This window comes from Malania oleifera, chromosome 2 (genome assembly GCF_029873635.1).
Source record: "Malania oleifera isolate guangnan ecotype guangnan chromosome 2, ASM2987363v1, whole genome shotgun sequence".
In the NCBI taxonomy this organism is placed as follows: Eukaryota; Viridiplantae; Streptophyta; class Magnoliopsida; order Santalales; family Ximeniaceae; genus Malania; species Malania oleifera.
The window spans coordinates 132,902,877-132,927,172 of record NC_080418.1 but is presented as its reverse complement, the minus strand read 5'-3'; the positions used below and the strand labels follow the sequence as shown (position 1 = coordinate 132,927,172).

The 24,296-nt window shown below is 33.4% G+C and overlaps 1 protein-coding gene across 11 annotated transcripts; it reads right to left on the bottom strand.

Annotated features, from left to right (window-relative positions):
* Positions 1-5,305: 5,305 nt before the first annotated feature.
* LOC131148594 (probable E3 ubiquitin-protein ligase RHC1A) lies at positions 5,306-12,963 on the bottom strand. Of its 11 annotated transcripts, none has more exons than XM_058098409.1 (3): positions 12,757-12,963; positions 8,577-8,679; positions 5,306-6,803 (listed from the first exon to the last, which is right to left on the bottom strand). In XM_058098409.1, exon 3 carries the CDS (start codon positions 6,698-6,700, stop codon positions 5,672-5,674), a length of 1,029 nt encoding a protein of 342 aa, XP_057954392.1. In that variant the 5' UTR covers positions 6,701-6,803; positions 8,577-8,679; positions 12,757-12,963; the 3' UTR covers positions 5,306-5,671. The 11 variants fall into 11 exon arrangements, with proteins under 11 accessions (XP_057954392.1, XP_057954390.1, XP_057954389.1 ...); XM_058098407.1 differs by having other exon boundaries at positions 8,577-8,685; positions 12,757-12,921; XM_058098406.1 differs by having other exon boundaries at positions 8,577-11,388; positions 12,757-12,899.
* Between the last annotated feature and the right edge of the window lie 11,333 nt (positions 12,964-24,296).

Sequence of the window (24,296 nt, the reverse complement as noted above, 5' to 3'; positions counted from 1 at the left end):
TTGTTTGGTGTTTTATTTAAAGAGTATGTTTGTTTGTGTTACTGCTTTTTTGTTTTTATTGACGACTTTTAGCTATCTACAAAAAACTGAAAACTAAATATTTATGATTTTGGGCTGTTCCAGTTGCTAGAATTTTTCAGCATTTAGAATTAATTTTTTGGATTAAATAATTTATTTTATCATAACTTTTTAATTAAAATTAAAATTAAATAATTATATAAATTTAAAATACAATTAAAATAAAATGCCCATAAGTTTTCCAAAAAAAAAATAAAAATGAAAAAACCCATTAACAAATTCTTTTACCATATCTCAATTGCCATAAACAAAAGGATTGTTGTTATAAAATCAATTTTGAAATATAATAATTAAATAAAATAATTATAATAATTTTTATTTTTTTATAGTGTTTTTAATTTAATTTTTTTACTTGCTATTTTTATTATTTTAATCATATTTTGTAATTGTTATTTGACTTAAATATAAAAATTAGTATTTGTTTAATCAATTTTAATTTTATTTTAATTCAATCAATGTTAAGCAAAATTTTAAGTTTTTAGTTTTTATTTCTAGTTTTGGTTTGTTTGAATTAGAGATAAAAATGAGTAATTGTTTAATCAGTTTTAATTTTATTTTAATTCAATAAATATTAAGCAAACAACTTATTGATTTTTAGTTTTTATTTCAGATTTTGGATTCTAGTTTTTATTTTCATTATTTTTTACAATGATACCAAACAATTTCGTAAAATTTACTGCACAAAGTTTTCAGATCATTGGAAGTTAAAGAAGGACTAGTATAAAAGTGTGCACTTAAGAATTTTTTTTTAACCTAAACAAAGAGGATCAAAGAAAAAGCATCATCAAATCCCTCAAAAACCTAAAATAACCATATGGATCGCTGTGGGAAAGCTGTTGCCTATAAAGAAGAAAACAAATTCACCTCTCTGATTCACATCAATAATATATGTACTCTAAATTCCAATTTAGGTCCCACTAAACAGGGAAAGATGCGATTGACACCACAGTTCCCTCTTGATGAGTCAAGAAGTTACCTTATGTACGGAATCAAATTTAGGGGATCTCCCTCGATGTTATTTTTTACCATGAAATGCATTCCAACATTATAAATTACTGAGGGATTTTTTTCTTTACACTACTAATTTCATATACCTTGAAATTTAGAAACAAGCAAATCACTATAAATCAAAACAAAAACCCGTCCGCATTCATCCCAAAAAAGAAAAAAAAAATTGTCAAAACGACGATAAAAACTTGTTTGAAATTATAATACTTCCTTCAAAAAAACATGATAGTTTTTTTTTTTTTTTTTCTAAATAGAAGAAAGTGACTCATTAGTTTAGACAATTGATCTTAAGAACAAGCTGGTGACACCCATTTATGAATAAAAGGGATACATCTTTTTAATCTTGAGAGAGAGGAACTTGTAATGCTAAAGGATTCCATAAAAGAATTAATGATGCTCAGAGAACCGGGGAGATGGTGCTTGCACTTTTTAATTCCAACTTGCTATGGTTAGGAAGAGGAGGGGGAGAAGGGAAGGAGAGAGTGAGCGGTGGGACTGTGAAGGACAATGGAAGTCGCCACCTTTGACAAGCGTGTTGGATGCATTCTAAAAAAAACAAAAACAAAAAGGAATGGATGCGTGTCATGGCCAACCCACGTGAGATTTTTCGTTTTTGTTTTTGTTTTTGTTTTTTTTTTTTTAAAGCTAATAATTGGTGTTATTTTCAAAACTTGACTAATAACAGACATTTTCAATATCTCTACCAATGGTGGGACTGACATTTTTATTTTTATTTTTATTTTTTTGACACTCTTTTCTATCATTGTCTTAAATTTAAATCTTGATTGCTAACTACCTCATGCGGTTCCAAAGCATGAATTTCAAACCTTGAATTTAAATTTGAATAAATTTGAACGAATTTCAATACAATTCTCTTATATTACATCTCATCTCCAAGGTGCGTCGAAAAAATATAGGGTAAGCGTACGTTGTACCAATTAACAAGATAATAAGCAATTATTTTGAAAAGAATTGTCACCAAAACTGATAGTTGTAGGCTTAAAAAAAATACTCTGATCTTGACACAATTCACCAAAATTGTCTACACAAGAATTATAATGGGCGTTTGTTAAAAGCACAAATGCTTGAAGATTCACAAGAGTGCAAGGGCAAAGCACCCAACAATTACTTCAAAACAATCGTCCTGAAGCGAGTATACCATAAGGCGTGGGGGCAAGTATTTTAAGGACAAACAAAAAAGAAGGAAGAAAAACGTGAAAGCACATGTGGACAAAAACAAGCTTTCATTATGACTCATGCATCAACAACACAGTACAAAAATAAAATCAAACTACAGATAGACAAGAAGAAGATGTTGCTAGGAAGTGTTGTTTCTCTTCGGTAGAATTCAGTCATGTGTAGATGCATAAAGAGTCGTTTGCATAGTGCAAAAATTGAAGAAAATACACCTATGATTACCTCAGGCTAATCGTTCTCTAGATCCGTAATGACTAGATCAAGACTACTCGTACACATCAAAGAAACCAAAAATTCTTGCAAAATTTTTTCTAAGTTGCCAACCGAAAGAACCTTCATGTGTGTCCTTAATAGCCTTGACCAAAACCCTACCTATTCTTCTGCAAACTCAATCACGGCCTTCTTAAGGCCCTCCCTCTGCAGCTCAATTTCCCTCTTCTCTTTCTAGCCTAAATGAGAGAGATCCAACTCTCTCTTTGTTTGGAGGCCTCGGTTTCACACAAGGCACCTACGCTATCCTTGTTAGCTACAAAAGAAAATGAATGATTGAAGGAAAACTACAGAAAGGACAAGAAGACAAAGATCACATGTTTAGATGGTCATTTTCCAAAATTCCAATTTTCAACAGTTAAATCTTCTCAACTTGCAACAAATCTAGTCACAACAGCCATATAAACCAATTTTGTTAACTTCCCCACAAAAATATCCTGCTAAAATTTTCAGGTTGAGCCGGACACAGGCAGAGGTGTAACCAATATAATCGTTTTTTCAAATCTTTCAAAGCAATATCGATCAGAAAACCATGGAACCCAACAAAAGCGTAACCTGAGTTAAAAGTTAAACTGGTTCAGTTTTGGTTTCAATCAGTTTCTTAAGAGCAAAAAAATTGTTTAACAAAAATATATATATATTTTAACTCTTGAACTAAGCAGCTAAGCCCAGCCCAAGGCCTAAAGTGACAAAGCCCCAAACCTAGCCCACGCTCTACACAACACATTTGGGCTCTTACCTCATGGAAAATGGGAACTTAGACAAGACCCACTGTTGCCAGCCCAGCCTTACATGTTGCTTGTCTCATTGTTCCACATTGGCAAAAAGATGAATAGGGGAGAATCTTCTAAGTCTATAAATACCTAATCTATTATTCTTTGTTTGTTTTAATAAATAATTAATAAATAAAAAATAATTATTTTAATCAATAATATATGATTACAAATGCATGCATTTAACATAAAACATTAAAAGAAAACATATGCATGTATATACCAATTCAGGTCTCAGTTCAGTTTCACAATAAAACCAAAACCAAAACTGAAAACCAGTTTTTAAATAAAAATTCTAAACCAAACACAACCAAAACCGAAAACTGAATAATCAGACCAAAATGTAAAATGATTCTGTTTCGGTCCGATTTTCAATTTCCCGATAATTTTTGTACACCTCTAGTGAGAAGATAAGGTCCTTGATGTGGGAGAGCAATGGCCTTCTATCGTCTCACATGCACTATGCACTCCTTTTTTTTTTCTTTTTTTTTTTCCCCTTCCTAGATTCAAGAGGGGCAGAAAATAATTTTTTAAACCTTAGTCATGTATTTGTTACTTGTGGCATTTACTATGAGCTATTCTACTATGAGAATTAGGGTTCCAGACTTTAAATTTGTATTTATTTAAAATTGAACAAAATGTAAAACAAAATTGAATGCAACATCTAAATCCATATAAATCTCAACATAAATTCATACTCTCAAATGCAACACTAATAAATTTGGTGATTGGAGATACTATAGCAAACTAATTGCAAATTAGAGAAGTTTAATGAGAATAAGAATATTAAAAATTGACTAATCAAAAATAAAATAAAATAAAAGTGCGACCCGACAAAATTCTAATTATGTAGCTTACACTACTTTTAAACAGCATGGCAAAGACTCCACACTTTGGAAAGGTGTTCTCTGAGTGGGGATGCCAAGATTTATAAGATTGGACTAGGCTAGACTAAATAATACTTGATTGGACTGATTAGGATAGGTATGCTAGATTTGAAGTACCAAGCTAACCTTAATAAAAAATAAATAAAATAAAATACAACAAAAAAACAAACAAAAGGCAATATAGTTCTTTTTTCACTCGACCACTCCTATAGAGTGTAAATGAACCGAGGCCCTCCCTCTTGAGGCTTCCCACACCTTTGTTACACTAAATATAGATAGACTGAAGATCCTTGACCTAACCTAGCAAAGCCAAGCCACCAAAATAAGTGCTCCTTGAAAGAAACAAGATGAATTGTGGGTAATGGGCATAATATCAATTTTTTAGAGGATCTTCAATTTCCTTTAGTTGATTTTTCATCTAACAACGCAGAAAGTAAATACTAATCGACAATATATGGTAGCATTTCGTAAGTCTTTTTGAGCTGCCATGTAGCCAAGATTGCTGTTATTAATCTTTGCTGAAGTCTTAACTAACTCATATTTGATAAAACCAAAATATAAGATCTGACAGACTTAAGGGAAGATCCTCAACCTATGCACATGAACAGGAAGGGGACTGTTCTACCAAGCCCCTACCCACCACCTATTATGCCAGAAATAAAAGAGAAAAAAAAACCAAAAATAAAAAAGAAATAAATAAAAAGGGGAAGAGATCATACCCGAATACGGGAAGTAGAGAAAGCCTTTGAATGGGATTGATGAAGACCTACGCGTGGTCAGCTCTTGGTCTGCAAGGCAATGGATTCAAGTCCCCAAACTTTTCCCAACTGGCTAAGTAAAATTTTGGGAGCTCAAGATTCAGGCTAAAAACAAATGGCTATTGTAACAAATAATCAGGAATTGAGTCCAATCTAATAGTTGTCCTGTTCAGTATTCATAATATGGATTGCTCCACCTGCAGTTAGCACACTAATAAAATTGATCATTGAAAAATAAGATATAATAGCTTCGAACAGAAAGCAATAAAAACTTATAGACAAGCTATGAGTATCTGCAGCGAAGGCCACAACTAAACTTTGGAGACAGCAGCTATATTCATAATACAATCATTTGCTCATTAAGATAAGAAGCACCAAATCACCTTCGAATAAATATTTTCTAGGATCATATTGTTAACCATTACAAGCAAATTTTGAAACTTCTATTATGGAACAACTTTAAGGTTTCAAATATTTCTTGAACGGATTTTCAAGCATATGTGCCAACTTCTAAACCAACTCACCAGTTGCTTTCTTTGGGAGGAGGGAGGCGGGAGGAAGGAGAAGGGGTGGGGGAGGAATGAAACATCTCAACCACTTATGTTCTGCCTAGCATATTTACCAAGTTCCATTGTTGATTCTGAAAATCTGAACATGCATACAGGAATGAAAGAAAGCAACTGAAGCAACACACAAGATCTTAGTAATCAAAACGCCATCCATAACCCATCTCATTACTCTGCTCGTATGTGGGTGTTGAGCTGTGGCTCCCTCCTGTTTCTTCATAATGCTCAGTATTTGGGCTTGATGAGCGAAAAGGCCACAAGAACGATAATGGATTTCTTCTTCCCTGATTCTGTCCAGTGTTCTCCCTGCTGCTGGTGCTGCTACCATTACTGCTACTTCTGCTCCCACGACTTGAACTTGGATAGCCACGAGTGTTGCTCGAACCATTTAGAGGCAACTCTTGGCGGCAAACAGGGCAAGAGTTGTGCTGAACCAACCAAGGAGTGATGCAATCCGAATGATATATATGGTTACATGGCATCTGCCTTGCTTCTGTGCCCAACTCAAATCTATCTTTACAAACAGGGCAGTGAGAATCAGTGCGAAGGTGACCGTGTGTGATGTTAATGGTGGGCATTGCATCTATTGAAGATTGAGATGCTGGGGGTGGGCCTTGACGGTCATTCATGGAAAGATGCTGAAGCAGTTCATGCAGTAATGGGTCCATAAAAAAGTCATCTGCACTCACAACTCGATTCTGATTCTGCCCATTCCCACGACCACTAAAAAGGATTTCAATTCCACTATTGTCAGACATCCGAACAGGGATTTGGCCATGGACCAGGAGCCATGGACGGGAAGAACCCAATCGGGTAGTGCGATCAGGTACAAAACCAGAACCCCCTCTATTCTCAATCAAACCAGAATTCCCTCTATTCTCAGCAATTCTATTCCTCAAAAAAGCCTCAAAAGCTGCCATAAGTCCAGCCCTTCGCTGATTAGAAGGCCTCATATATGCAGAAAAATCTTCCGGAAGTCCTCGTTCAAAAGCATCTTCTGAATCAAATCCAAAGATATTTTGTGGCAGCCCAAAGCCCCCAACCTCATTAAGTTCTTCCACAAAGCCACCACTGCAATATGGGCAGACTACATCTCGTCCTCGAAGCCGAACAGGTTGTGTGCATTGGTGACACCAATGTGTGTTTCCATCACTTGACATCATTTCAATTTATTAATAAACCTCTTCAATCAAACCTCAATCCTCTGTCAAGAAGCCAATTTAGCTCAGCTGACTTCTGCACTCAAGAACCCAGAGCCAAACTAACCTAAAAAATGCAGGTTACATGCTGATTCAAGACATGCATTTAATCAAATATATGCTTCATGTTAAATCTACTTGAGTATCCAAACAAAAACAAAAACCATACATCAAATTTCAATCACACAAAAAGAAGTATCTTACCAGATATTAAGCAAACTATACTTATTAAAGTGTGAAAAGAAATCAAATATATACTACTAATTATGGGAAGAGGATACAATTCTCAACCTACATCATTTTCCCTCAATGTTGCCAAAAAGCCCTTCTCCTATAAGTTTAGAATTGAAAAAAAAAAAATCAATTAATGGCTAATTAGTACATTTATATTATTTGAAGAACAATTGACAACATTATCTCTAACTCTCCAATTATCTCCCTTAAAAAATTTATTGTGGAGCACACACAGTGTGTGCCCATGGCTAGTATACTCGAAGAACAGAGATCAAAGTAATACAAAATATGGTGCAAGAAAGAGACCACAAAGTTAAAAGCTCATTTAGTTGTAGAAAATAATCTTTATTTTTCATTTTAATTTTCCAACAAAAACCTACAAAAAGTTAGCTTATTTTTCATTTTTAAAACATTTGTATGGGATAAATGATCAACAAAAAACAATTTTGGCACTGTTTACTTGTGAAAATAGTTTTATTTTTCATTTTTAATTTTTCAAATAATTACAAAAATGACATCTTGTTTTCCAAATTTATATATAAAAGCTGGAAAACATCTTTTCATTCTCTTTCTAAATTTCGAACTCTTACTTTGCATATAGGAGCATGGGATCCCGATAATGGACTTTAATTTGTGTGGATTATAAATAGAGTTTCTTCTAAATTTAAACAAATCCAAATTCAAACTTCAAAATCCATGATTCCAAATGTTAACTTACATAAAATCAGGAAAAATTGGAAAACAAGTTGTCTTTTTAGTGATTATTACGAAATCTTAAAATAAAAAATGAAAATTTGTTTTGCACATTTAAACATACTCTTTATTTTCTACCTTTTTAATGCGAATCTTGAAAATTTCAAAATAATCTAAAATTTTTATAAATTTTTTGGAAAACTAAAAATTTGAAAATGGAAAAAGTTTTCCACAACTAAACGGTCCCTAAAAGACCAAAACTTTGTTTGGATCTCTCAACAAATGAGAATAAAAGAAACGAAAATGTTGAAAAAAATGAATTTTTAAAACTGAATTGTCTCATTGAACAATGAAGCACTTTTAAAGCCCTCTTATTCCCTTTCCCTCATTCTTTCCAAAATCCAAATAGGGGCTAGATCTCAGAAGCAAGTTCTGATCTGCATCAAAGAACTTAAAGAAAAATTTACAACATAAAAGGCCAAAATTAGAGACAATCATAAGGCCCAAAATTAAGGATGAAAGTTACAGACTCATGGTAGATCAAAGAAGAATGCTTTACTATATTTATAAAAAGGAAAAAATCGGACAAAACCATAAAACCCAAAATTTCAAGTTTTCAGATACTATAAGAAAATAAAAAGATAAAAAAAATATTGAAACCTAAAGGTTTATTTACAATTACATCAGTAACAGCATCGGAACTGTAATTTGAACAGAAACCAAAGGGATATTATCAGCCACTGAATGGTGAGGCACCTAATGCCATTTAGTGCCCAAAGGAGATTAAATAGGATATAATCATCCTAGGAGATGTTGATTCCCATCTGCCTAATCCCCATCAATTCATTGTCCAATGTTAGCTTGATCATTGGAATTAAGCAGTATAAGATATACTTTTAACAAAATAACATACCTTTTTAATTTCACTTCTGCATATACCATCCACTAGCCATTAGTTGAGAAGGGTGTTCTCAAGGCCTTCTCAAGCATGCATGGACTTAATTCAAACATGCTATCTGTATCTGAAACAAAGTAATTAGTTACTCCAACCCTCTCAAAGAATGTATACCCTTTTTGTAGTACAGTGTCAACTAAGCTTCCGTTCCTTCTTTTTCCTTTTTTTTTGTTATTGGAAAAAAAAAAAATCTTTGAAGAAAAAAGATTATACAGGGAGAAGCATAAGAAACCTGCCTCAGATGTGAAGAGAACATAGAAGAAAAAATCAAAACTGAACAACAACACATCCAATCATGCTGTAAATCCAAAAAAAAAAAATGGCATCCTGATGAAACAACCAGCTGCAAAAGTCCACAATGAGGCCACATACTGAAACCTATCCCAAAGCGTAGATCAAGATGTCTTCTTCCACATGAATATAAACGCATTTTGTCCCAACCATATGCCCCACAAACAGCAAAAAATCCCCACATTTCCACAAATCTGAACCACTTCTACTCCTACAATCTCATAATAAATACGGCAAGAAATCCTCAACCGACAAACCCAACTCTCTTCGAAAAATCCAAAATACTTATTCTAACCGTCCAAGAAAAGGGACAATGTGAGTAAAGGTAAGAAGAAAATTATGAAATGTCAAAACATAAAATACAAAAATCCAAAGATAAAGCTTTAAAAAGCCTTCCACAAATCTTCAATAGATTGTTAGTGTTAACTCTATCAAGATCAACTAACCAAATAAAAGCATTAATCTTAGAGGGGACTTTGGCCTTCCAATTATACAATGAAGCGAAAATGACATGTTTTCGAGAATCAAATGCTCAAAGAAAGAAACAAGAACAATCCCACCATGGATCAAGAACACATAACCCATAGTCCCTCCTAATGGAAGGACGACATCCCTCCAACAAGCACAACAAAGAAGAACACTCTAGCACCTCCTTGTCATTAGTAAACCTATAAAAATGGGAAAATATCAAGAGAGCTCATCCCAATTAGAACTCAAAATTGAAGAAATAACTCCATTATACAATGTGTAAGGCCAATACATGCAAAGGAAAGGATAAGTGCAAAAATTGCCCACCCAAATGTCGTCCAATAACGAATGAGAGAACCATTATCCACAACTTTGATGTACTCCATAGGCTCTCAAAGGAACATTTTAAACCCATATTTGCATCCATCCACTTACCTACATTCCAAAATTTACTTGTAATAGCTTTGGGCCATAGGGAATTCTCCTCAGAAGGAAACCATCAAACCACCAAATCCATTTACCCATTAAAGCAATGTTTTTGGACACCAACTTACCAAGCCTCAAACCCTCCTCTTCTTAGACCCACAAATAATCTTTGAAATAACCAAATGATCCTTCTTCTCACCCAAACCAAAGAAAATCTCTAATGATGCTCTCAATATACCTACCTACCCCTACTAGAATTTAAGTATAAGCAAGGATACTAGAAAGAAGAGCTTGAATAAAGGTGATAATCTCACCTCATGCTTTTAAATAGCGGTTGCAACCCTTATGTAACAAATTTTTAGATGGCAGCCGTCACAGATACCTTCTATTACAATTGTTACAACAAAAGATAAAAATTTTTCCATTTTTTACTTCTTCTATCCCAACCACCGCCCCCCCCCGGGGGGGGGTTCCATAAATCATTCTCGAAAAGCTATGGGAATATTAACACTTCATGTCTCTACTTCCCTTACTGGCCTTAGTTGCTAGGAGATTGGAGGGAATTAAGAGAAGATTTCTTGAGGAGGATTAGGGGAGGAGTTTAAATACCACCTTGTCAAATGGGGGGTGGTCAAACAACACATTTATTCAGGAGTTCTAAGGTTGAAATCCCTTCTCACTTCCAATAAAGCCCCCCTCGGGAAGTGGTTATGGAGATTCATGAAGGAGAAAAGACCACCTTTGGTGGAATATTATTGATTTAGATATGGGCAAGAGCACAATGATTGGACAACACAAAATGGAAGAGGTCCCTATAATGTTTGGAAATTCATCAAGAAAGGATCCAATGATTTTTTTTCAATTTGTGACATTTCAAGTGGGTAATGGGGCCAATGTTTACTTTCGGTATGATGTGTGGCGCAATAACTGTAATAGAGTTGCATTTCCTTCCATCTACAACTTGGCTTGTGACAGAAATGCCTTTTCAATCATCATCTTCTAATCACTAATTAGAGAATTTTCTGGGACATTACTTTTACAAGGAACAAGGCATATTGGGAACTTCACATACATTCAGAATTCTACAAATTTCTATAAAATTTCTGTGTCTAAAACATCCCCAATGAGCCAAAATAGGCTTTGGACAAAAATGGCATTATCTCTGTTAAATATTTTTGTAAGCTCTCACCATTGGGAACAAATTGCAATAACTCCCCTTAAACTCACATTTGGAGGACAACAGCCCCTTTAAAGGTTGTCTTTTTTGCTTGGGAGTCCATACATGGAAATATTTAAACCCTTGACAATCTTCAAATCAGTGTTTTCTCTGTATGGCTAACACAAAATCAATCAACTACATTCTTCTCCACCGCCCCTGGACAAGGAACATGCGGAATTAGCTCTTTCCTTGACTGGTCAGCAGTGGGCTACAGCAAATTCAGTTGGAGAGGAGATTTGGGCTTCGAAGGGCATTAGAGCCACAAAGGAGAACTGGCGTTGAACCTCATCCCTCTGCCATCTTTTGGTGGGGTTGGAAAGAAAGAAATAAGAGAGCCTTCAAAGCTTCATCTACTTCACTTCAGACCTGCAAAGCCCAATGGATTACTGCTATCTCCAGCTGGCTTAGTGGGAACATTATTAATTATCATTTTGTAATCCTTGATGTTTGCGACACTCTATAGGGTGGTTGAAGTTTTGAACCATGGGTTGGCATCCCCTTGATGCCTTAAAATAGTAATATATTTTATTTTCAAAAAAAAAAAAGCATAAAACATGTAAATAGACCAATATACATAACATTGTGTGCGCTTCCCATTATGTAATCTCAGCAAGCCCGGCTTCCCACAACACATGTTACCTTTACACTACACTTCCTGTTATTTTAAACCATGGCCTGCCCGCAGAAAATTAAGCACCCTTTCCACCCATCCAAAAACTTAGGCACATTCTCCATCACTGGATCCCAAAATCCAACAAATCTAACATTCCCACCCATAGGAACCCCTAAATGAGTCAAAACTCAAAAGCCAACCAAGGATACCACACTCAACTAAACAAGACAACTTCAAAAATATAGATCAAATTAACACATGCTATTCCACTCTTCACAAAATAATTTTAAACCAAAAACCTAGTAACAGTTGAAAAATAGTAAGGACGTTTAGTTTCTAAGAAAAAAAGGTGTCACTTACAAACTGGAGATTACACCACAGCACCCTCACTCCCCATTCCAATCCCTCGTAAACCCTCTATCTACAGCTAAACACTAAAGAAGGAAAACTATACCCTCTTTGCTCCCCCAATCCTGAAACCATGCACCAACTAGTATCAATGTAAAATATTATGGTAGATTTTCTAAAAACATAAATCCAACATAAATAATCAATATTCTAGTTAGAACTCGGCACAAAATCTCTAAAGCCAACCCTAAATATTGTGCACAATCCGCTAGTTTTGTCATGCACAAGGGAACATAGTGAACTGATCACTGAATAAATTAATCTCTCAATTACAGGAGGAAAAAAAGAAATTCTAATTGTGTCAAACAACCTCAAGTAGAAAAGCATATACTGGCAGTAATTGCAATTGAAAAAGAAAACTTAGAGCTGCGCAAGCTGACTCCAATTAAAAGAATGGACAAATAAAATACAAAATCATAGCTTAAAGTAACACCAACAAAATATGGAAATTAATCAGAACAGCATCTAATCCAACAAAAGTCAGATAATTGGCATCAATCAATAGACATCACATATGCAACTGCAAAGAACACCAAATTTTAAAAAGCTAACAAACCCTCATCCAATTTCAACACAATTAAACGTAAGGCGATATGATACTGAAAACCCTAAATTTAAAATTCTTGGGGGAGAGGGCCAGATCGAAGGTGGGGAAACATATAACAAGAGATGAAAATGGAAATCCGAGAATAATCTGAACAACGAAAACACACCAAAGGAAAACGAAACGAAGCTGGGAGGATCTAACGCCGTTTGCTGCTGAGGCTCAGTGGAAGGTGAAGATGGAAAATGAGAAATGTTGGATGGACTCGGAAGTTGCCATTCTAGAAGCAACGGAGAGAGAGTACCACCGCACTAAAATACGCAGTTGGCGTAGTGCGCAAGGGGTACATAATTGCAACCACTAAAAACTAAAGGATATGCTATCGCCTTTTTGAGATTTTCAATTTTGTGAATTTTTCCTTAAATTTTAACATTAGTAGTCAACGGTCGCGCGTGCTTTTGCACATGATTTTTTTTTTCAAAAAAAAAAAATAAATTGCTCAATTTTATTTATGGCTTATTAACTTTGGTGTATTGGAGTAAATTGGATATTTAAAATTTCTCTCCTAGGTTCAACTAATCTATCAACAGTATTACTCAATGTAGGGTCTATCATTCAAAATACAAACATTCATGTACTAGAATTTAAAATGTAGAAATTAAAAACACACACAAGAAATGTTATCGAAGTTCGGCCAAAGTGTCTACGTCCTCGCCTTAACTCACCAGCACAAGGATTCCACTATAAACTCACTTAACGGGTGGAGCAGCACCGTTTACAAATAGGTCAATTAACGGGACTGACCTCAACTTATACCTTACCAAGATGGTGCACCTAACTTTCCTAACCAGATCTAAGTCAATCCAGGACTATTCAACAGGGATAGTCTCCATCTTCAGACTCACGCCTGAAATACAAAGAATATGAAATTTGCGTACATGGAAATATGCTTCTCAACTAAGTAGACTTTGTACCACAATACAGCACAGTATAATCAGTACACATCAGCAAGATAGGAATTATAAGCTAAGTGTCAAATGTATCCAACTACACTCTTACTAACGTCAATAGGCAATCAAAGCAATGAGTGTATTTTTCAAACAATCTTTGAAACAATCAATCACAATATCTCAATCACACGTAGGGTTTCAAAGATATCTAACAAATGAAATCAAACAATCTCTAAAAACATTTTCTCAAGATACTAGCACAAGAGATGTTTGAAAATAAACTTAGGAAAAATATTTTTGCACACACAGAAAATCTAAGTTTTAGGTGTCTTGCAATATGAGTGCAAAGACCCACAAGTTACAAAGTTTTCCACACACCAAATTTATTAAGTTAAACCGGTGGAAAACTTTAGCTCAACTCTCAATCCAAAAATCACACAACAAAGAATATAATGAGAGTTTCAAGCCAATGGAAATGGAGTATAATTCCTCAAGGTACTCTCACAAGGTTTGGATTAGCAAAAGGGAAGTAGTATGAGAGTGTATAGGCCTTGTGCTTGAGAAATAGGCTTGGAAAAAATCAAAGGATTTTTTACTTAATCAATGTACTAATCACCCACTAATTGAGCAAATGAGCTCATATATATAGACATGGGGGAAAATATTGTCATTGGGGACACAAGGGATATTTTTGAAAAAGATTAATCAAGTTTAATAAAAAATAATCCGGTTTAACTACGATAAAGAAAATCACCAACCTGAGAGGTTCGGTCGACTGAACTTGAGGTTCGGTTGACCAAGTGTCCCAATTCGGTCGACCGTGGAAAAAATGAACTGTAAGTATGGTGAACCATCTTGAGTGGTTCAAAGGCGATTTTCCAAATCCACACGGTTCGGTCGACCGGGTCAATTTGAACAATGAGGTTCGGTCGATCGGGCAGCTGGCATTTCCCACGTAGGGGTTCGATCGACCAAGGCGTTGCCCATATAGTATTGGTCAGTTGACCGAGGGGTCAACTTGTTGACCTAGGGAGGTTCGATCCACCAAGTCTTGCCTATATACTTTTGGTTGGTTGACCGAGCGGTCAACATGTTGACCCGATTGGGGTTCAATTGACTGTGGATCTTAGTATAACTGAGTTCAATCGACCGAACATGCCATCCTTGGGCATTTCGATCCTTTTTCTCTTATAAAATTTTCTATATTCATATGATAATTAATGTTAAGAGTATAGGGCATATTTTTATGAAGTATAGAGAGTCCTACGGTCAGTCTAGATCTTTTGAGCATATACCCAAAAAAATTCGGCGTCGGTCGACTGAATGATCCCTAAGGTTCTGTGGCCCCCTATGGTCGATTTATGGTCATCACTGAACTTTTATCCATATCATGCATGCAATGCATTAATTATTACAGATAATTTCCTATTTACTATTACAAACCCAAAATTATAAATATAAATTTAAATTACAATAAACAAATATGTCGGGGTCTTCAATTTTCTTTAAGTTGTTGCATGTCATCAATATAATCTGGTTAGTATAATCTTGCACACAAACTTGATAGCCATTAATTACCAGTATTTGTCATTATCAAAACTGAGTGCGACCTATAAGGTCAACATGACTTAACAATATTTCTCACAAAATGACTAAAAAAATTAATTATAAATTTTTTTGAATATCAATAATATTTGTGATTGAAATTAATTAACCAATTTTCTTACAATCTTGTTTCTTATACAACTATTGAAATAGTCTTTTAAAGACAATGCCCGTTAATTTCAAAAATATTTTTAAAATATAAATAAATTCAAGAACTTCAAATTAAAGAAGTCTAAAAAAGTTCTAAACCAAAAGCCCAAAAATACGGCATAATAAATTGTAAAAATATAAGAGATGGTTACATGGTTCAATTGATTAGTTTTAAGTCGTTCTTAGTTAGAAGTAGTATTGGGGGTAAGAAAATTCTCAATTGAAATTAAACCTTAGTATATAAGTAGACACATTGGATGGAGATAGCACATAAGGCTCGTTAACCTGATGGATTAGTGAAAGACCCAAAAAATCTCGAACACCATTATATCTAAAAAACATATAGGACATAGTATGACATAAACACATTAATAAAAATTATGTGGTGTTGTATTCAAACATAAAACCTACTGGAAATATTAAAATTAAATTTTTCATGACATATATATAATTAATCAAATAAACATTATGCATAATTTTTTTTTGATTTCATGAAAAAAATTCATCTTTTCTTCCATTAAAAATTGGCAATTAGCCTATTGTAACATTTTGAAAGATTCATGTCTCCATCATAAACACGTCGAAGGAGTGTTTAAAATAATGTTGTGTTATGGAAATGACACTATCAAATCATTCTTATAGATGCATTAGTATTTAGTACCACATGGTTTTGCTATAACTAAAAATAGGATACTTAAAATATATATTAGTAAAATTAAAATTTTAATCTTAAAAAAATTAAATATATAATTACCTAAATTAAGAACAAATAGGTTGATTATTTCTCATAGAATTGTAACGTAAATATGTTGACTTTTTGAGTCAAATCCCTGTTTTGATGCTGACAAAATACAAGGATTTTATATGTGTTTAAATGCTTGAACAGGTTTATATCTTGGCATGCACATAAGATTAAAGGATCATAGAAGGTAAGAGGAACTTGAAGACTATACAATCTAGCACACTCTTTTGAAGATAGAAGGACAAACAAGAAAGAAGACATATAGAATATAATTGTAATTGCATTTTGTGTTTTGATCTATAATAATGCATAACATGCATGATGTGGATGAAAGCTCAAACTGACCATAGACTGACCATAAGGAACCCAGCACCTGCACCAAAAATCTTTTTCTTATAAAAGCTAAAATCAAACAAGAGTTTTTGGAAATAGCTTCAGAGTCAAAAATCAAGGAAAAACTAAGAAATTAATTTACCTCGGTCGACCGACCTTGTCCAGTTCAATCCGCTCAATCGACCAACCACACGTTAGGCCAAAAGTCAATATTTGACTTGGCTCAGTTGACTGACCCTTTTTGAATGTAGAGTCCTCAGTCGACCGACCTCTGGACTTTGCTTTTCTATCGTCCTCGGCCGACCGACACTATAGGTTAAAAATGTCTCAACCGACCTGTAATGACATGCTACTTATATAACATTTTTTTTTCCATATATATGACATAAATACCATTTTTCTAAAATACTACTGAAAATATCTTAGGCTCAAAGGAGCACTGAGGAACTCTGTATGACCTATGAACTAAACAGCGGTTTACAAGAAACTATAAACTGTCATATACACAATACCAGAAAACTATAAATCTCATAGTGTATGTAAATATTACAAAATACCTAGTGACATCACTAAAACCTGAAATCTACCCAAAATCACCGGTATCACAGAAACACCTACCCTTCCAGTATGGGTAGTGCAAGATAATCTTTACCCGCGAGCCTGATTTGCTCGCCTAACTGGATCTCCTGAAAAATAATAAGTCACTAGGATGAGTCAACATTCAGTAAGAGGAAATATGCTATAACTAGTGTATGGCGGTTAAGTTGCACATTTAACATACTGAAATAACACGGATACTGTAAAATGAGTAAATTGATATATTGTACAAAACACATGTAATGTAGTTTAAAAATACAACTGTGTATCTGAATTTACTATCTGTACATACTGCTAATATGATAGTATAAACTGTTGTTGTATAATATATCTCTACATAGGAACTTCTACTATACCCTAGGCCTATATGTCATGATATATCCCCTCATGACAGGGTTGTGCGGCCCGTAGGCTGAACTAACTCTAGTTGGCCTACCAGGCAAGTCAATCTGTATTTCTAACATCCGCTAATCTATCAATCTGGCCCACTGCTATCTCTCCGAAAAATCTTCAAATCTATCTTGTTTAACCGACCACCTCAACCCAACTTGTTGGGAAGACTGCAATCTCTCCTAACACGGTTAGGTAGAATCTACATACTATCTAAGTTATGTGGTTGCACTTTGTCTGTAATAGCAACGGTACCGTGTTCAACTGTATATCTCTGTCTATAATATCCACAGGGATTTGATACTGTGTAATATTGTATACATATATAAATATATATTTATCTTGTTGTTTTAACATGATTTCAAAGCAACCATGACACTATAAATTTGAGTTGTAATATCTGAAATATCTGTAATATCGGTCTGTATTATCTATAATTTCTTTCTGAAATATCTGTATTTTCTATATGTAATATCTGTAATCTTTGTCTATAATATCTGTCTGAGTGTTATGGTTCAATAATCATGTTATTCTGAAAAATGTTGTAAACCTTACTTTCTGCTAATAAATCGTATAACGGAATATCTATAAAATTTCATAATCAACATATTCAACTATAATAAACTCAGGGCACACAACTGTGTAATTCAGAGCTCATGCTTCATATTTGTAATTTCTATGAAATAATAATACTCATGATAATCTGGAAAAATAAACTGATCAACATGCTTGAAAATTTACATAAAAAACTCCCTAGCATAACATATTTCCCTTACCTAATTTCTGAAAAATCCCTACTGTATTATAGCCTTACACATGTAGGGTTCCCCACTCAATACCTTGAAAACAACATCTCTCATAACAAAATATCAGTATTTCTTCATATACTATATTTCTTATAATTATGGGAAAGACAAATACTAAATAAAATGTCTTACCCTGAGATTGAGATGAAATTCAAACCAGCCCCACCAACGATCCGCTCCGTCAAACTTAAAGAGAACTTTCTTAGGAGCGTCGTGGTGGCCTTAAATTGTTGAACCGATGAGAATCCGACCCGAAAACCTAGAGAGAAGGTGAAGAGGATGAAGGAGAAAGAGAGAGAGAGTGTAACAACTTGCTATTTAACTTTAGATTTTTTTTTTATACTATGACATTTAACATACTCTGATACCATACTGGATTAAAATCAATCATCAACCTAAGCAGCAAGAAGTAGAAATCAAATAAACATAACGATATATAATTATACAATACTAGAGTGTCTAAATATTCCACAAATATTACATATTTCATTGTGCCCTCAAGAACTACTCTTACTAATACCAGGACTAACAAAATTGAACCTCAAAAACACTCACCCTCAAAAGGGCAGACTAATAGCTCTTTTATCTGCGAGCCTGATCTGCTCACCTACTTAGATCACCTAAAAAATGTTAAAGTAATTGGGATGAGCCAACGCTCAGTAAGACAAAATATGCTATTGCTAGTGTGTGGCAAATGAGTTACAATATTATGAAAATCTTTTTTTTTTTATATATTATCAGGTATAACTGGATCTATAAATACAGTACAAGTAATAGAAACCACTACCATTTCCATGTTACTTAACATATCTGTATTTTAGATTTCTACTCAAAATACTTCTAATGTACATAAGTATATTTCTGTCTCTGTAAATCTATATATACGTAATAGTAACTGAAAACTTCCCTGTGGATAACTGTGTGTCATGATTTAACCCCTCATGATAGGGTTGTGCGGCTTGTAAGCGGGATCTACCCTGACTGGCCGACCAGGGTAAACCACTATACTCCCTCGGTCTGATCTGCCATCCTTAACCCATATATGATGGGAAGCCTATCCACGTCAGGGCACTATACGATCGACCTACTACCACGTATTATCTGAATAGGTGGTTGCACTCTGTAAACTGTATGTAGCTATGGTACCTTGCTTTATAACTGTATGGTCCAACAAGGTCTGATACTATATAATACATTTTTGTATACAACTATCTGATTTACCATGATTCTAAAATAACTATATTAACCATGACAATGAAATAAACTATAATTATATCATCTGTATTTCTGAACTGAACTGTAATCTGTAAGTCATGGTACTGAAACTGTATAATCATGGTACTGATAACTGTATAATCATGGTACTGAAAACTGTATAATCATGGTACTAAAAATTGTATAATCATGGTACTGAAAATTGTATAATTATAGTATTTTATAATTACTATAAAACATAATCTCTAGTTGTATATTCTGTAAATCATATCCTGAAAATACTGTAAAACATGTTTCTTTACTATACCCATATTCTCAAGCCACACAGAAATTTTAAACATATTATACATAAATGATAAACTGTATAATTTCTATCGTGAATAATCATCTGATAAAAACATATAATTTATACTGAACTTAGTAAAATTGCCTAGCATAGCATATTTCCCTTACTTATTTCCTGCTAAAAAAAATCTCCTACTATAAATGGTCCAACACCCGCAGGGTTCCCACTCAACACCCTGAAAATCACATTTACCAGAACAGAATATCAATATTTCTTGGCTTACATCATTTCCTACAACTGCCCAAAGGCCAAAAACTAAATAAAAGACCTTACCCTAGATTTGGGATGAATTCCAACTTCATCCCATCGACGATCCGCTCTAGCAGACTTGCAGAGAACTTCGCCAGGACTATTGTGGTTGCCTCAGATTGTTGATCCGGCAATTGACGGGGCCGAAATCGAAGGAAGAAGAGGAAGGAGTCGTAGGGGTAAAGAGAGAGAAGAGAGAGATGCTGAAATTATGCGTAAAAATGAGTTTAAGCATTATTTATACTGCGGGATTCGTCGATGAGCCACGTCACCTCGTCGATGAGTCCTTCAATAATTTTTTCAGCGAACTTCCTTCTTCGTCTACGAAATTCAGTCTATCCCAAAAACCCTTCTCGATATCTTCTCGTCGAAGAAGACGGGACCTCGTCAACGAAACCCTTGTGTTCGTTGACGAGGCCTGGGGAAATTTCTGGGAATTATCACCTCCAAAATGCAATGTCGTCGACGAACGCTCTACTGCCTCCTTCTGTTCCTGTTTCCATTTCCTCCCTCTTTATTATTAAAATACTATTATTTTTCGGGTCACTACAGAGAGAGAGAGGGTTTTGTGAGTGATTTTCTGCTTAAAAACTCGAGTTTAGGCTGTTTATACACTGACCTTCATCAACGAGCCACATCACTTCGTCGACAAGGTCAAGAAGGAAGTTCGTCGACGAATGTCTACTCCTCGTTGATGAAATTCAGAACTTAGGAAATAGCCTCTCGGTATCTTCTTGTCGACAAGACACGTCCCTATCAACGAGACTCTCACATGTGCTCGTCAACAAATCCCCTGTGTTGGTCGGCGAGACCTTGTTTAATTTTTCTTATTCTCTTCTCTCCTCTTATTTTAAATTATGAAAATTATATAGGTCTCTACACGACCGAACTCAAGAACCGGCAGACCAGCCCTTTTCCCACGGTCGACTGAACCTACGAAGGTTAGGAATCGCCTTTCGGCGAGCCGACCAACATCTTGCACGGTCGACCGAACCTGCCCTAAAATTCAAAACCATTGTGAGAAGTCAGCCGACCAACACCTTGGCCAGCCGACCACCCCTCACGGGTTGGCTTTCATTTGGCTTGTGTCGGTTGATCGGCGCTTGGGTTTGGTAAAATATCAGCGCTAATCGTCATTAAAATTTTAATTAAACTTTTCTAAAAATGACGAGCATGTCCCCAACAATCATATTTTTCCAAGAATCTATAAATAGTCCCTTCATACACATAATTGGCAAGATGATTAGTTGAAAAATTCACACAAATATTTTTCATCTTCAAAACTTTATTTTCATACTCTCTTACTATCATTTAATTCAAAATCATTTTTTAAGAGAGCTTTGAGTATTTCTTTTACACTCTTCATTAGCAAGTTCTTTGCTCTTGAGGATTATTTAAGGAGTTATATTTTTTGGGCATTTATTTTTACGTTCAAAGCACTACTCTCATATAATTTTTACTTTGAAAATCTTTTTGAGAGTAAGCTTAGAATTTTCTCTATATATTTCCTTGGTAAATATTTCTTGGAGAAATACTTTCTTGCTTGAAAACTTTTTGCACATAGATTTCAAATGCTTATATTTTGTTTGTGCAAAATCATTTGAAAGCATAAATCCTAGGTTCTCCAGCATTTTCTTTGAAAAACATTTTTGGAGAAATAGTCATTAGGGTTTAAATCTTTGAGGTACTTATCATATACATCTCACTCAAAGATTGAGAAAATTATTTTTGTAAAAACCTCACATACTCATTTGAGCTTACTTCATATCATATGTGAGTGCATTTGTGCTTATTGTTGTACATCCCTGCTTATTGTTAAAAGCATATATTTGTGCAATTTTTTTTTTTATATTGTTGTATTCTTGACGTATGGTCGGAAAAGGATTGCATTGGCCTGTAACGTGCACCAGATAGAATTAAATCCGGTTAAGAAAGTCCTAAACTAATTCAAACCCGATTAGGAGAACTAGGAGCACCGTCCTGTAAGGTGTAGATGTAAAGGTTGGGGCCAGCCCTGTAATGTGACATGGGGTATTCCCTTACCCAGTAAGGAAAGGGTGTTGTAATTGGTGTCGTTCTACCCGTTAAGAGAGCATTTAGTAAATCTTCTTACTGGTGAGCTTGAGGTGGAGATGTAGGTAGGATTGACCAAACCTCGATAACAAATTTTGTGTTGGCTCTCTATCTTTTGAACTTTAAATTTTTACACATGTATGTTTATTTTCTTATTGTCTTAATTCCTTTACATACATGCTTTTATTATCTGTTGAATTGGTGAATGCTTAGAAAGACCCTAGGTTGTGTAATACTCATTGTAATTTGAACCTAATCTAGGAAGAAATATTTTTAAATACCCAATTCACCCCCCCTTCTTGGGAATACACCATTCCTATCAAAATATTTAGTGTTAATCTCAATTCATTTTAAGCAAATTAATTATAGGCTATTATAGTTTCGCAGGCATGTTTGACTTTTAGAGTTCGATAGTTGTTTATTTGAATGAATATTAGAGACTTTATTTAGCGTTTGTTAATTATTTTAGTAGTGTTATGTTTAACTAAATGAAATCTTTTTAAGGTTCATACGGTAGCCTATCTAAAACAACTTTTTTAAAATATAGTTTTATACAATTTAAATTGAATTAGAAAATAAAAATGTTTGTATCTGCAAAATGATTTACAATATTTAAATTTTTAAATCAACTATAATATTTTTTCATATTTATTTATTTTAAATAAATGAACTTTCTTTCTTTCCTTTCTTAAGCTCAAACCTTAACCCATGTAAAATATATAAAAAATAAAAATAATAAAAATAAACATTTTAATTAGAGAATTTTATCTTTATTTGTATACATATTGAAATGTGTTAGAGGAAAAATAAATAAGAAATTAGTTGGGAAAAATATCTTCTATAATTAATTTATGTTTTTGTAATTACTCCAAGAATATTCCATTAAATAAAATAAAAGTTTTAAAATACATTAATAACAAATAAAATTACCATCACTGTCTAATATTTGTAAATATACATAGACTGCACACATATAGACACAAAATTAGTATAAAAAAATTAATTTTCAAATTAAAGGTGAATATAATTTTAAAAATCAAATGCACACATAAACTCAAAAGCAAAAATATTTATGAAAAAATAAAAATAATAAAATTTTAGTTTTAGGGATGGGGTCGGCTATTTGAATCCTTTTCGACTAATTTATGCGATTATGAGCCATTTTTTTTGACAAATTTAGGACTATTAAATCCTTATTCACTATCTCATTCCAAGTTATTCTAGGTCTATCTCTACCCCTTCTACTATCCCCATTCCCCAATAGCAACTAAGTCGCTCTTCCTCAAATGCACACATATACACAAAAATAAAAATATTTATGAAAAATAAAAATAATAAAATTTTAGTTTCAAATTAAGACAAGTATAATTTTAAATGATAGTGTTTTATTTTCATACTTTTGTTATTATTAAAATTAGGCATTTGTGCCTCACATATTTTTCTAAAATTTTATATTTATTTTAAAAATAATGTAAAGAAAATAAACAAGAGCTAGAATATTTAAATTTGATTATAAAATCAAAAGAGCATTTATGAATAATTACGAGGGCATACTGACATAATTATGGATAGATATAGAGATATTTTGAATAGAAATTTAAAAATAAAATAAAATAAAGAAATAAAACTTGAACCACCTTCTACTTTACAAGTTTTTTTTTTTTTTTACATTATATGCTCAGTTATTACTTGTTTGAAAAATAAAAGATATTTATAAAGGAATGTTTGAAAAATAAAAGATATTTATAAAGGAATGTTTGAAAAATAAAAGATATTTATAAAGAGTTGTCCACCTTGTAGTATTAGAGATGACTTATAATTAAAATGATAATTTTATCATTACAAGGTGAAAATTAATTGATGCATTGAATTCTTTGATTTAAATTTTTTAATATTAATTAATTTACTTACAAATCGTCATATTAATAATATAATTGCATAGGCTTATTTAACTATCGAAATAATTCCTTTTTTATATTTTCACTTTTTGAAAGTGCTATAAAATTTTCAAATTATTTTTTTTTTATTTTTCAAGATTTGAAATAAAATAAAGTGTTTCGTTTGATTGCGGAAAATAAATTTATTTTTTATTTCTATATTTCAAAATAATTACAAAAAAGAAAGATAAATTACTTTTCAATTTTTCAAATTTTTGTAAGATAGTCTTCGGGAGCTGAGTTTTGGGAGTCATAATCCTGAACTGGGAGAAAATCAATACATTTTTACAATATATTTTATCAAAATTTATAAATC